Below are 13691 nucleotides of genomic sequence, written 5' to 3' on the forward strand. Positions count from 1 at the left end.
TTTCCTATGAACTAGATAAGTTTATACTTTTAAGAAATATCGGGTAGACTTGCTGGGCCTATGGCTCTTACATGCCATAGAAATCTGTGTTTCTAAATCAGACTGCCTGATAGTGAATAGTGATTTATCACTTCAGAGAACATGTTTCCACTTTAACAGAGCCCAGAATCGCCTCACTATGAATGTAAAGTAATGGTAAATATGAGAGTTTAAAATATGCTAGGATTTACCATAAATAAAAATAAAACTGGATTTTCAGTGATGATTTTTTTTTTTAAAAAAGCGCTAAATTAACTCTGTGCCACGGCTCCTCGCTAAAGTATATGTCTCCAGCCACCCATGACAGTGCTCTTTTCTCAATGAGGTGACGTTTCCACCTCTGAACCAATAGCCTTGCCAACATACAGAATACTGTCAGATGACTAGCATGGTTATTGGTTTATGAGGCAGAAACATTACCACATTGCTAAAATCAGCGCCTCTGGCCACCCATGGCACAGCGCTCTTTTCTCAAAGGGCCGTGGAACAGAAAGGGCGAGTTTAGTATTTTTCGAGAAACTCGTTACTGAAAGTCCAGTTTATTGTTTTAGTGAAGGTAAATCCTAGCATTTTTACCATCACTAAGTGGTCTAGCACTTTGTGTATGGGCTGTTGCTCCAAGACACTTCTGCTTCTCAATAGAACTTAGTTGACCGGGAATGATCTACTAGGGCAGAAATTTCACTATCTTGTGGAAAAGGTGGCAATCAATGACACCATGTTTTAAGTCAGAGCTCTTCAGTACGACCCATTTAACTGCTATAGTATGTCTGCTATGTGCTGGATTTTATGCACCTGTTAGTGGGTGTGGCTGAAACAACTGGACTCAATAATTAGTAGGAGTCCACATACTGTTAGCCAAATAGTGAATTTCATGTGCAATACACCTAATGAGAAATGTCCTATACATTTTAAACACTGCAGCTAGTATAACAAGTCAATGTGAACCCATTAAGGGGAAAATGTTATGGTACACTGTCCCTATAATGCTTTTCCCTAGTCAGCAAATCAGATAGGGTGCAACCACTCTTTCAAAGAGTGTCTTAATCGCTGTATAGAAAACAGAGACAGGGGGCTCCGTTAAAGCCCCCTCTACCTAAACTACTTGACTTTGAAGAAGACACCCTTATCTGCAAAACCCAACTGCTCTTATTGAATGTACTGTAATCCCACAATGGATGCAAGAATGAAAAAAAAAAAAAAAAAAAAAAAGACGCTCTGGACTCTCCTCATTGTCTCACTATGTTTACTAGGATTTTAGGAGGTATTAATAAGGACAAAATGATATACTTAGCATGGAATACTCAGAATTATATTCACATTTGAGTCTTGCACATTCCATTCTATTCTGACAGGTCAGTAAATACAGATTTGCATAATCAGCAAATGCACGATAAAAAGTCAATGCAATATCACTCAGTCTGAACTTCAATTGAGTTATGTCTATTTTATTTCCAACCCTCCTTTAACATGTGAAAGCCATCAGCCAATCAAAAAAATACATATAAGTATATTCTGAATTCTTGCACATGCACAGTAGGAACTGGCAACTCAAAAAGAGTAAATATAAAATATTTCTGTGCCAATTTTGTAAATGGGAGTAAATGTTGTTTAAAATTGCATGCTCCATCTGAAACATGAAAGCTTAAAGTGATGGAAAAACGCTAGGATTTACCAGTGCAACAAATAAAGAGGGACTTTCAGTCATGAAGTATAAAATACTTCATGCTGAAAGTTATTTTATTTGTCTGCAGCGTTCGTCGTGCTGGGCACCTCAGGCCGCCCATGGCAGAATGCCATTTTTAAATGCGGTGATTTTAGCCAATAGCGTGCTAGCTATTCAGCAAAATGCCAGCTGGGCCATACAGCTACTGGCTAAGAGGTGGAAACGTCACCCCATTGAAGAGGGAAAAAAAAAAAAAAGGGCTGCCTGAGGCACTCAGCACGGCGAACACTACAGCCAAATAAATTAACTTTCAGCATAAAGTATGTTATATTTTATGACTGAAAGTCCACTTTATTTGTTGCACTGGTAAATCTAGTTTCAAACACGCTAGGATTTACCATCACTTTAATTTTGACTTGACTGTCACTTTAAACGTAGTGCCTGAAAGATTATTTCAAATGTACAAACTACTCAACCCCCTTAAAGGGATAGAAAGGTAAAAATGAAATGTGCGTTTCAATATGTAGTTGAAGTATATGGCAAAAATACTTCTTGTAAGTTATTACTGGTTTTCTGCAGCATACACAAGCCCTGTGAGGGGCTGTGCACCGGTAATCAAGCACAACACCTTTGCAGAGATTCAGTTGTGGCTTGTATGACACAAATGATATCTTCACATAAACACACAGAGCAGACATGATGTTTGACTACTGATGCCCAGCACTGTAAAGGTTATGCGAGTATGCTGCAGAAGAAAAAAAAACAACTTTTACTAGAAGCATTTTTGCTAACAGAAGTATACTGCAAAAATGCTTCTATTTCATATACAAATGCACATATCGGTTTTGACCTATCCCTTTAAAATGAGCCATACAAGGGTATGGCTATACAGGGAAACTACTTGGAAATAAAACCTGGGCACCCTGGCTTTACAGTTTTATCAAACCCTGTTGTGGAGTGACACTAATAATGTCCTGCCATGCATAAGAAAGTAATGTGTGCATATTAGTAAAAATGCTTGTTGAAATTTAACAAAATGTTTACAATATCAGTTGTGTAATTTTCAACAGCTGATAAAAGGACAATACCCACAACCCTATTGGAAGAGGACAATTGTGCAAGCCTATTAGGAACATTCAAAAACAAAACATAAGTTGTCAAGTGACCAAACCAACCAGTTTTGAATAGAATTTTTGTAATATACATGTATTAGTAACAATGCTTCCAAAAAAGCTATAGCTATTTCAAACATGTATTTCAGTATGCACCAGCATTTTAAACACTCATGCTCAGAGAGCCTAAGGTGCTTGTAACGTCTGGCAATGACCCAATTTGTTAATTGCTGTCATAGAACCCCACTGGTTTTCTGAGCAGTTGCAGTATTTAAAATGCTGGTGCACTGAGAATATCTAGCGTTGCTTCACATGCACAGAAAAATAACACCAATACAGTGATAACTTTTACTAGAAGCATTTTTGCCAATACATGTATATTGCAAATATGTTTATGTTTAAATTTGTAATTCACCTATGTACATTTTGACTGGAATGTCCCTTTAATTAATTTGTTCAGCCAAATTCTATTTTTTTTTTATTATTATGATATTTTTTTTTAACACACACAACTTTTCTGGACAGCATCTGACAAAGTAGATCATATGTTGGTGAAGATGGTACCATAATTTATGCTCTCAGCATCCTTAATTTCATTAAACTAGACATTCTTACAATCTACAACCTGTACTTTATATTGTAAACTCTTTTCAACTGAGACCTCAATTTTGTTAAATATCAAGGTTATCAAAAGTTAACATATTGCAGTGTTACACTGCCCCAATGCTACTTCAAATGCTACCTAACTGGCAACATTTTTAGTAGAAAACTCTAAAATAGTTCTTGTTTCTACCTCCCTAAAAGGATACTGAACCCAATTTTGTTGTTTCATGATTCAGATAGAGCATGCAATTTTAAGCAACTTTCAAATTTACTCCTATTATCAATTTGTTCTCTTGCTATCTTTATTTGAAAGAGCAGTAATCTAAGCTTTGGAGCCAGCCCACTGTTGGTTAAAGGGACACTGAACCCACATTTTTTTCTTTCGTGATTCAGATAGAGCATGTCATTTTATGCAACTTTCTAATTTACTTCTATTATCAATTTTTCTTCGTTCTCTTGCTATCTTTATTTGAAATAGAAGGCATCTAAGCTTTTTTTTTAGGTTCAGATCTCTGGACAGCACTTTTTTATTGGTGGATGAATGTATCCACCAATCAGCAAGGACAACCCAGGTTGTTCATCAAAAATGGGCTGGCACCTAAACTTACATTCTTGCATTTCAAATAAAGATACCAAGAGAATGAAGAAAATGTTGATAATAGGAGTAAATTAGAAAGTTGCTTAAAATGTCATGCTCTCTGAATCACGAAAGAAGAAATTTGGGTTCAGTGTCCCTTTAAGCACTTGCTGATTTGGTAGCTACAGTTAAAGGGACAGTAAACCTAAAAAATAATGTTATATAATTCTGCACATAGTGCAGAATTATATAACATTATTAAGGTGCTATAGCCATAAAACCCTTTTTTCACTTTTAATATTTAAAAAACATACCGCTTTTACAGACCCGCTCTCTGCTGAGCGGGTCTGGTTTTTTAGTCAGCGCATCGGGCCAGCTGTATAGTCACAGCCCGGCCCGACCGCGCCATAGCATTAAGTGAAGCTCGCTCCTGCTGTCAGACAGAGCAGGAGCGAGCTGCACTTAGTCTTATGGCGCGGTCGGGCCGGGCTGTGACTATACAGCTGGCCCGATGCGCTGACTAAAAAAAACAGACCCGCTCAGCAGAGAGCGGGTCTGTAAAAGCGGTATGTTTTTTAAATATTGAAAGTGAAAAAAGGGTTTTATGGCTATAGCACCTAAATAATGTTATATAATTCTGCACTATGTGCAGAATTATATAACATTTTTTAGGTTTACTGTCCCTTTAACCACCAATCACTACCCAGTGTCATGAACCAAATAAAATGGGCTGGCTACTAAGATTAAATCCCTGCTTTTTCAAATAAATAGTTAAGGGACACTCAGATTAAATACAATTTTCATGATTCAGATACAGTTTGTAATTTTAAACAACTTTCCAATTTACTTCCATTAAAAAAAAAAAAAAAAAAAAAAAAAAATGTGCAGTGTCCTTTATATTTAAAATTGTTGAGTCACCAGATCCTACTGAGCATGTGCAAGAATTCACAGACTATACGTATATGCATTTGTGATTGGCTGACTGCTATCACATGGTACAAGGGGAGTGGAAATATACATAACTTTGAAATTTGTTATTAAAAAAAAAAAAATCTACTACTCATTTGAAGTTCATACTAAGTGCTATTGCATTGTCTTGTTATCTTGCATTTGTTGATTATGCAAATCTAATGTGTTGACTGGTCCTTTAGAAAGTTGCATGCACTCTGAATCATGAAAGAAAAACAATTGGGTTTAGTATACATTTAAAGTGGCCAAAACGCTAATTCTGCAACCTGCAAATCAAAGATTGTAGAAGCAAATTGTACCATACCATTATGAAAATCATATTGCTTTTTGGCCTCTACAAAGCGTGGGGCAAAGAACAATGTTCACGCTAAAGCAAAAAAAAGGTGTTTAATGTATCATTAAGCTAGTTCTCACTATCAAAAAGGGACAGTTTTAACACCAAATTTGTTATTGTTTAAAAAGATAGATAAAGCCTTTAACCACCCATTCCCCAGCTTTGCACAACCAGTGTTTTATTAATATACTAAACATTTAACATCAAAATATCTGCCTGTTTCTAAACCACTATAGACAGCCTCTTATCACATGCATTTTTATTAGCTTTTCACAACAGGAGACTGCTAGTACACGTGGGCCATATAGATAACACTGAGCTCACGCCCGTGGAGTTATTTATGAGTGACTAAAAAGCAAGTCAATAGATAGTAGCAATGTGATCAGGGGGCTGTCAAGAGGCTTAGTATACGTTCACTGTGCTAAACTGGGAATGGGTAATAAAGGGAATATCTATATTTTTAGATTATAATATTATTGGAGTATACTGTCCCTTTAAGCACAACTTTACCTGTATGTTAACCCCATTATCTAGGGTCCGAAATGCAAAAAATGACCAATAGTTCAGAAAACATTCTCCCTTGTTAAAGTGACTTAATCTTCCGTTGAGTTTCAAAATGTACTAGTTTTTTCTTTTAAAATGGATATAACAATATTGAATGACCAAAGGTTTTCTTTGGAAGTTGCCCCCTCTAAACAGCAAATAGCTAAATGTCAGTAGAACTTTCTGTTTAGCATATTCTAAAGAAGGGCTAATGCAGGGGTGATGACTGGGAGGTAGACAGACACCCCTGGTCTAATTTATAACAATCCTGGAATTATATTCCCATCGACATAGGACAAGTATTGTATCTCAGCAATTCATGAATCTTTCATACATAATTTTGCATCACAATCATGCAGTTTGGAAATAAAAATCATATATTTTGAACACTCTTATAAATGGATAATGCATAATACATCATGTGAAATTAAGCACGTTACACTGTATAAATATACAATATTTTTCCTCATGTTTTCTTTATTATTTTCAACCTGTAGCAGACTTGACTTGTGCATTTACTGAGGCCACTACTGTTTATTTTCTACTGACATGTACTATTTCCTGTAATCCTCATCGTTACCAGCCTTTCTTTTGTAATACACCTGCTAACAACCACACACAGTCAGGATGATAATCACTGAAGGAGCATCACACAATGTGGAGGCAGACAAAGGTAACAATGTTTGAACTTCCACAACAGAGGGCGGCGTCGTGGTAGCAAAGTAAACAGTATTAGCAAAATTGGCAAGAATGTAAAAGCGATAACAAAAGCAGAGAGAAGTGCACGGGCAATCATTATTGAAGCCCGTAAGCAATACCAAGAACTGCAATGCTGGGAAGTGACGTCAGAAGCCGGAGGGGCCTCAGTAAGGTATAGGCCGCTGTAAGAACAGTCTAGTGTCGCTTGGTGACTGTATTATAACGGCGGCTCTCAGGTCTTGGTCTGCAGAGCCTATAAACACAAGCGCGAGGCCTTCGAATCACCCGCGGCGCGCGCCGGCACCTCACGCGTCCAAAACATAAACAAGGCGAGCTTCTTCCTATACTTACAAAGGCATTGTAACGTTCCCACGATAAACAAATGTTAGTCCGCCCGCCGCGCGCGGGCCTCGAGCATCCTAAGCCAGCCACAGATAAGCGGCGGGCGCGGTACGGTAACCGTCTAAACGAATAACAATGAGTGGCTCCCGGCAGGAACCCTCTTCCTCTGCGCTTCCCGTCTAGTCTAACATGGCTGCCAAAGCAGCGTTCTGGAATACGTTACGCAATTGCTTCTACGTATGACGTCACTGGACGGGGCGGATCGGGAGAGCATCATGGGATATGTAGTTGGTTTTGTCATAGACTTTTGTGTAAACAGTAGCTGCATTATTTGGATATTCTTATGTATTCTTCTGCAATAATAGTTCGAACAATTATTTTATGTTAAAATAAACTAATACAGGTATAAGTAAAATCCTATATTTAAAAGTATTACAACAGTTCGTCTGTATATTATGTGATGTTGGTTTTGACTTTATTTTACGGATACACTACTTGATATTCTTCCAAAGCTAGACATTTTTTTAATAATACATTTTAATAGCGCATTATTTTTTGCAGCACATGATATGGATGTATTTTCCACAAACCAATTTACTACACATTTCCATTCCAGTGAGCACATAGAACTGCAATTCTATAGAATGTGACGCAATCTTATAATTTTTACTTGTAACCATTTACTAAACAATATACTACAGGTTTTACAACGGTTCAATTTACACCGTTTCAGAATAACAACCTTTTTTTCCAGTCACGTGACTGCTATTGAAAAGCATTGAGAAGCAATGCATTTATTAAAATAGCCAGTAGGTGGAGCTGCCTGCTTGTGTTGCTGCAAAGCCAAGCAAGCTGAAATTAATCAGTTTAACCAGACCTGAGCTATCAAGCAGATTTCAAAGGAACAAGATCTTCCTGTCTATAAATCAGTCCAGATTGGAATACATAGAAAGAACTGTGTGCAGAAAAATGCAAGTGAAGTCTGTGTTGTGTAATTATTTTTATAATGCTGTTTAGCAAATGTTTTTGTTCATTTATTCATTTAACTTAGTTTAATTATATATTGTGTTGTGTGATTATTTTATTAGGTTTATAATGCTGTTTAGCATTTAAAGTCTTCATTTCAAAGCTTTAAAAATAATGTATTATGACAATTTTGAGAGGGGCCTGGAACCTATCTCCCTCACTTTCCATTGACTTACATTATAAAATATTTCAGTTTACAACGGTTTCGATTTACAACCATTCCTTCTGGAACCTAACCCCTGCGTAAACTGAGGGCTACCTATATTCCCCAGCACTAACATGGTTCACTGTAAAATGACATCGGTAAAATCTGAGTTATATCGAATCTTGAAGTTATGCAAACTAGCTAATTCTGCTTCAGTGTATTTATTTTTATTAGTCAAACCTAATGTATAATTTTCAGGGGTCAAATCCTTAAAAAAAAAAAAAGTGTAAAAGTAAAATTTTAGGAGATGTTACTCCTTGGCTCTCAGGAGGATGTGTAAGGCTCTGTAATGTAAACATGTGATATCATGACCTTGATAAGGTTTGTGTGTGCACTCACTCTGCAGTAAGAAATAGTAGTAAAATTATGGTCACAAGACGTCCAAGACTCCCAAGTGTATTTTGTAATGTGAAGCAAGTAACACTGGCAGAGGAAGCAGGAGGCATGAAGGCGCAGTAACATTAAAAGGAAAACAGGTCACCTTTTAAATGTTAAAAATAATTTTTGCAAGAAAAAGAAGGCCTTTTTTTTTTTTTAATTATTTTTGTTTGGAAACAGACATGAAGTTAGAGACACTCAAACCATAATTAAAGGGACAGTCAACGCCCGAAATTACTTTATCCCATACCTTCAATCAGCCAAAGACAATGCGCCTGCACCGCATCCCATTTTCAACACCTCTAACGTTCTACTAGTAATCGTCCAAATCACATACGTTTTTCTAATAGAGATATGGCAGCTAAGCTCCTCCCCCTCCTCCTTCATCACCCTTCTTTACTAAATGCAATGCTCATTCATGTATCAACCGTTGACGCACGCGCATTTTAAGTTCTGTCAGTTTTCAAACCAAAATCAGAAGTGCAAGCGTGAACGCGTGTTAAGAATCAAGCCGAGGATTTGATTCTGATTGGCTGATTCAATTAAACTGAAACCTACTACGTCATGATGGGGGGAGTTTGGCTGCCATATCTCTATTAGAAAAATGTATGTGCTTTGGCCGATTACTCATATAATGCTAGAGGTGTTGAAAATGGGATGCGGTGCAGGCGCATCATCTTCAGCGGATCGAAGGTATGGGATAAAGTTCTTTCGGGTGTTGACTGTCCCTTTAAAGGGCCATGATACCCAAATGTTGAAACACTTGAAAGCGATGCAGCATAGCTGTAAAAAGCTGACTAGAAAATATCACCTGAACATCTCTATGAAAAAAGGAAAGATATTTTACCTCAAAAGTTTCTCAGTAGCCACATCCCATTGTAAAGGACTTCTAAGCAGCAAATCAGTATGTCTGTCCCGACAGCCGAAGGATTGAGCCTCGTGCACTCTCATGTTATTTCCCTATTCAGTTTAAGGAAGTTTTCTATGAAATCTTATGAGAGTTAAGTGAAATCTTGTGAGATCACAGTGAAATAGTTCATGACCTCAGCACTGTTGATGCTGATTGGCTGCAGTTCATTTTTTTATTTATTTTTTTACCTACAGCTGGGCAGCAGCTGAGTATAACTTTTTACACAGACCTTACTCTGCTGAGCTGAGGAGATTGTGAGGTAAATATCTTCTCCTTTTTTACATAGAGATGCTCAGGTGATATTTTCCTGTCATCTTTTTACAGTTATAATGCATCAGTTTTAAGTGATTTAGCATATGAGTATTATGTCCCTTTAAACTTTCATGATTCAGATAGAGCATGCAATTTTTTTTTATTTTTTTTTTTCAAACAAGCTTTATTGAAAATCGTCAAAGTACAATACACCAATGAGTGAAACGGTAAATTATAACAATCTTTGCTACAAAATATGACTTTTTTCCATTATTCAACATTCTGAAACTTTAGCTAACATTAGAAATCTGGGTTAAAGCGAGGAGCAAGCAAATTGGTGAGTAATACTCATTCAAAGTCATTTACTTCAAGTCCATGGAACAAGACCCCAGAATGTGCATGTTAGACTCCAAAAGTCAATATGTAGCTATCCGCTATGTAAGACACTCAGGCAATCATAAGTATACGGTTATGACGAAACTAGCTCGGGTGTAGTAACAAACACCCTTGTTAACATAAAGTGTGATATACAACTGAAATTCAAATGTACATCCTGAGAAAAAGAAAAGGCAGAAGAAGAAAGAAAGGAGATCAGATGAGGAGTAATAGTGGGAGAAAGTAAGTATTGATGGTCACAATAAAAGGGATGGGAAGGGAAGAGGAGTTCACCGTCAGGAAGGGGGAGGGTGAAAGGATGGAGGGGAAGAAGAGAGGGGGAGAGAGAGAAAAAAAAAAAAGGGGGGGGGGAGGGGAACATACAACCCCGCACGAAACCACACACTCTTAGGGAAGGAGACCGGAGTGCCCTGCTGTATAGATTTCATCTAATTAAAGGTTTCCAGAGTTCTTTCATGTACTCATGGATTTCAATTCTATCATCCCTCATATAACGTTACCTCTCCAGGGATAGGTTCCTATCTACTTGGGATTCCCAGTCTGAAATCTGGGGGATTCTATCTGTTTTCCAATGCCTAGGGACAAGAACTTTTGCGCTGTTTAGTAGTATGTACAAGAGGTGTTTTTTGGGTTTCTCTGTCAATTTAGGTAGCCCATGAAATAACAGGAGATCTGGACACCCCCGCAATGTAATGCCCAATATAGACTCTATCTTGTCCAGCACGTCTCTCCAAAACGGTTGGATCAACTCACAGGACCACCAGATATGGAGACCGGAGCCCGCCTCCCCACAGCCCCTCCAACATCTGCCATCCGATTTTTTTTATATTTTTTTAAGTCTAACTGGTGTGAGGTACCAGCGGGACAGAAATTTATAGTTGGATTCTAGAGTGCTGGCCGAAACTGAGGCTCTGGTATGGTTGTGGAATATGTTTTGCCATTCAGTGTCTGTGAGAGCCTGACCTAGTTCATGATTCCATTGCCTAACAAAGGTAGGTGTGCAGAAGTCTTTGTGAGACGTCAATAATCTATACATGATAGATATCAGATGCTTCGGAGTGAAGGTTAACAAACATAGTGATTCCATGAGAGTCGGTTGTCTAGTTATATTATCTGCTCTTTAATGAGTAAATAGGTAGTGTCGTAACTGTCTGTGGAAAAACCACGATATATTGAGACCTGACTCAGTCAATTCTTCTAGATCTTTAAAGTTTTTGTTTGATAACAACCTATGAAACATTGTCTGATCCAGTTGCGTTTTATAGAAGTTCATCTGAATTGAGTTGGAGAATGGGATGTCAGGGTTGTGTACGAAAGGTGTTAAAGGGGAGGGGATAGAGGAAGTGTGCGGATGTTCCACAAGTGATTTATCCCATTGTGAGAAAAATTCCCGCATAAATGGGTATAGACCAATCACTTTAGGTCTGTTTTTGCCCGAGATCCATCCCAGTGAGCCCGCGTTCTGTACCCCCAAGATTGTCCGACCCATCTGGACCCATGTTTTATCCAAAGAGTTGGTACACCACTCCACCTGATGTTGGAGATTAATGGCCTTCTTATAAAGTAAGAGGTTTGGAATACCCAATCCGCCTTTCTCCTTAGGTAAATAAAGGGTGTTTCTGGAAACCCACGGTCTAAGGCCTCCCCATATGTATAACTCCAAGTGTCCCTGTAGTTTTGATAAATAATGAGCAGGAAACGGAGTCAGGAGGGTTTGAAGATAGTATAAAATCCGAGGAAGGATATTCATTTTCACCACTCCTATCCTGCCCAACCACAAAAATTTTTTATTTTTCCACGACGAGAGGTCTCCCAAAATGGATTGCAATAATTGGGTATAATTGGCTTCAAAAAGGCTCTCTACTCTAGGGGTAAGATTTATCCCTAGTTATTTGAGCGTGCGGGTTTTTATTCGCAAGTTACAAATGTCTGATATGCGGTTTAAGTCCGCCTGAGGCAGGTTGATGTTCAAAATTTCTGACTTAGTGGGATTTAGGTGGAAATTGGACACTCTGCCGTAATCCTCAAATTCCCGAAGGATTTCCGGGATTGAAGTCACGGGATCCGTCACTGAGAGCAAGATGTCGTCCGCGTATAAGGAAACTTTATGCTCGCGGTCTCCTACCTTAAATCCAGAAATTTGTTGGTTGTCCCAAATCTTTTGCGCCAATACCTCAATGGATAGAGCGAACAATAAAGGGGACAAAGGGCAACCCTGACGGGTGCCATTCGAAATTTTGAAGGGGTCCGATAGAATGTTATTAATTTTAACTTGTGCCGTAGGAGAGCATGCAATTTTAAACAACTTTACTTACATTAACAAAATGTTCACAGTCTTTTTATATTTCACTTTTTGAGTCACCAGCTTCTACTGAGCATGTGCAAGACTTCACAGAATATACATATTTGCATTTGTAATTGGCTGATGGCTGTCACATGATACAGGGGGAGTGGAAATAGTCATAACTTTGAAATTTGTCAGCAATCTACTGTTCATTTGAAGTTAAGACTAAGGGGCCGATTTAAAAAGGGTTGTATGGCCCTGAATGTAACTGTTTCCGCGCGAGCCTACAGGCTCGCTGGAAACAGGAATTAAGAAGCAGCATTTTTAAGATCGCTGCTCCTTAACTCGTACGCCTCCTCTGAGGCGGCGGACATCAATGCGCCCAATCGCATACGATCGGGTTGATTGACACCCCCTGCTAGCAGCCAATTAGCAGCGAATCTGCAGGGGGGCGGCATTTGTGCAAGCAGTTCACTAGAACTGCTTGTGCAATGATAAATGCTGACAACGTATGCTGTCGGCATTTATCGATCTGCTGCGGACATGATCACTACAGCGGATCATGTTTGCTTGCATTTTGTTAAATCGGCCCCTAAGTGCTATTGCATTGTCTTTTTATCATGCATTTGTTGATTATGCAAATCTACTGTAGTTATTGGTCCTTTAAAAACTAGCCTGAGGATAGAAGTTCACTGGCTGATGAGAAAAATTAGATCTCTGGGGAATATTGTCTCAGATTATTTGATAATTTAATTTAATTTTACTATATTCTGATATTTTAATTAAATTTTATTTATTAATTCTGATATGTTGATAGAGTTTTACACTGTTTGAAGGACTTCAATGACTATTACTGTTTTTTATATGTGTATATAATATATAATCTTAAAGGGACTGTAAACGTTCTATCCTTTTTGCTTTATTTAATAGTTCACCCATGAAACATATATTACATGTTATTTTGCACAGCTGATGCACTTTCAAATGGTTTTATTAAAACATTCTTACTTACTATCTCAGTGCTCCCCTGCCCGCCCACAATGCCAAAGGTTTTTTTTTTATTTTGAATGCTGGCGGTGCTGCAAATCATAACTTTTCAGACCCTCTTCCCCTGCGCATGCGTAATGGTCACATACGACTTCCCAAAATAAGCAGTGGATCGCAATGCTCATTGTATTGCAATTCATTGCTTGTAATTGTGAATTGATTTAGAGATAGTAACAAGCATTAAAAAAAAAAAAAAATGGGGGCGGAGCTAGCCACTGAACTGACAAGATGCATACCTCATGAGCTCCTGCCAAATAAACGGATTTAGGGGGTTAATTCCTGAATAAACACAACATTTATGATTTACAA

General features: G+C 38.0%; 1 protein-coding gene across 1 annotated transcript in view; it reads right to left on the bottom strand.

Annotated features, from left to right (window-relative positions):
• PAPOLA (poly(A) polymerase alpha) overlaps positions 1-7080 on the bottom strand; it is a gene marked incomplete in the record, with an annotated part of 373831 nt that extends 366751 nt beyond the window's left edge. The window contains 1 exon segment of the mRNA XM_053697494.1: positions 6894-7080. Coding sequence (XP_053553469.1) covers positions 6894-6901 — 8 coding nt within the window.
• Between the last annotated feature and the right edge of the window lie 6611 nt (positions 7081-13691).

The sequence above is a fragment of the Bombina bombina genome, chromosome 1 (assembly GCF_027579735.1).
Source record: "Bombina bombina isolate aBomBom1 chromosome 1, aBomBom1.pri, whole genome shotgun sequence".
NCBI classification, from domain to species: domain Eukaryota; kingdom Metazoa; phylum Chordata; class Amphibia; order Anura; family Bombinatoridae; genus Bombina; species Bombina bombina.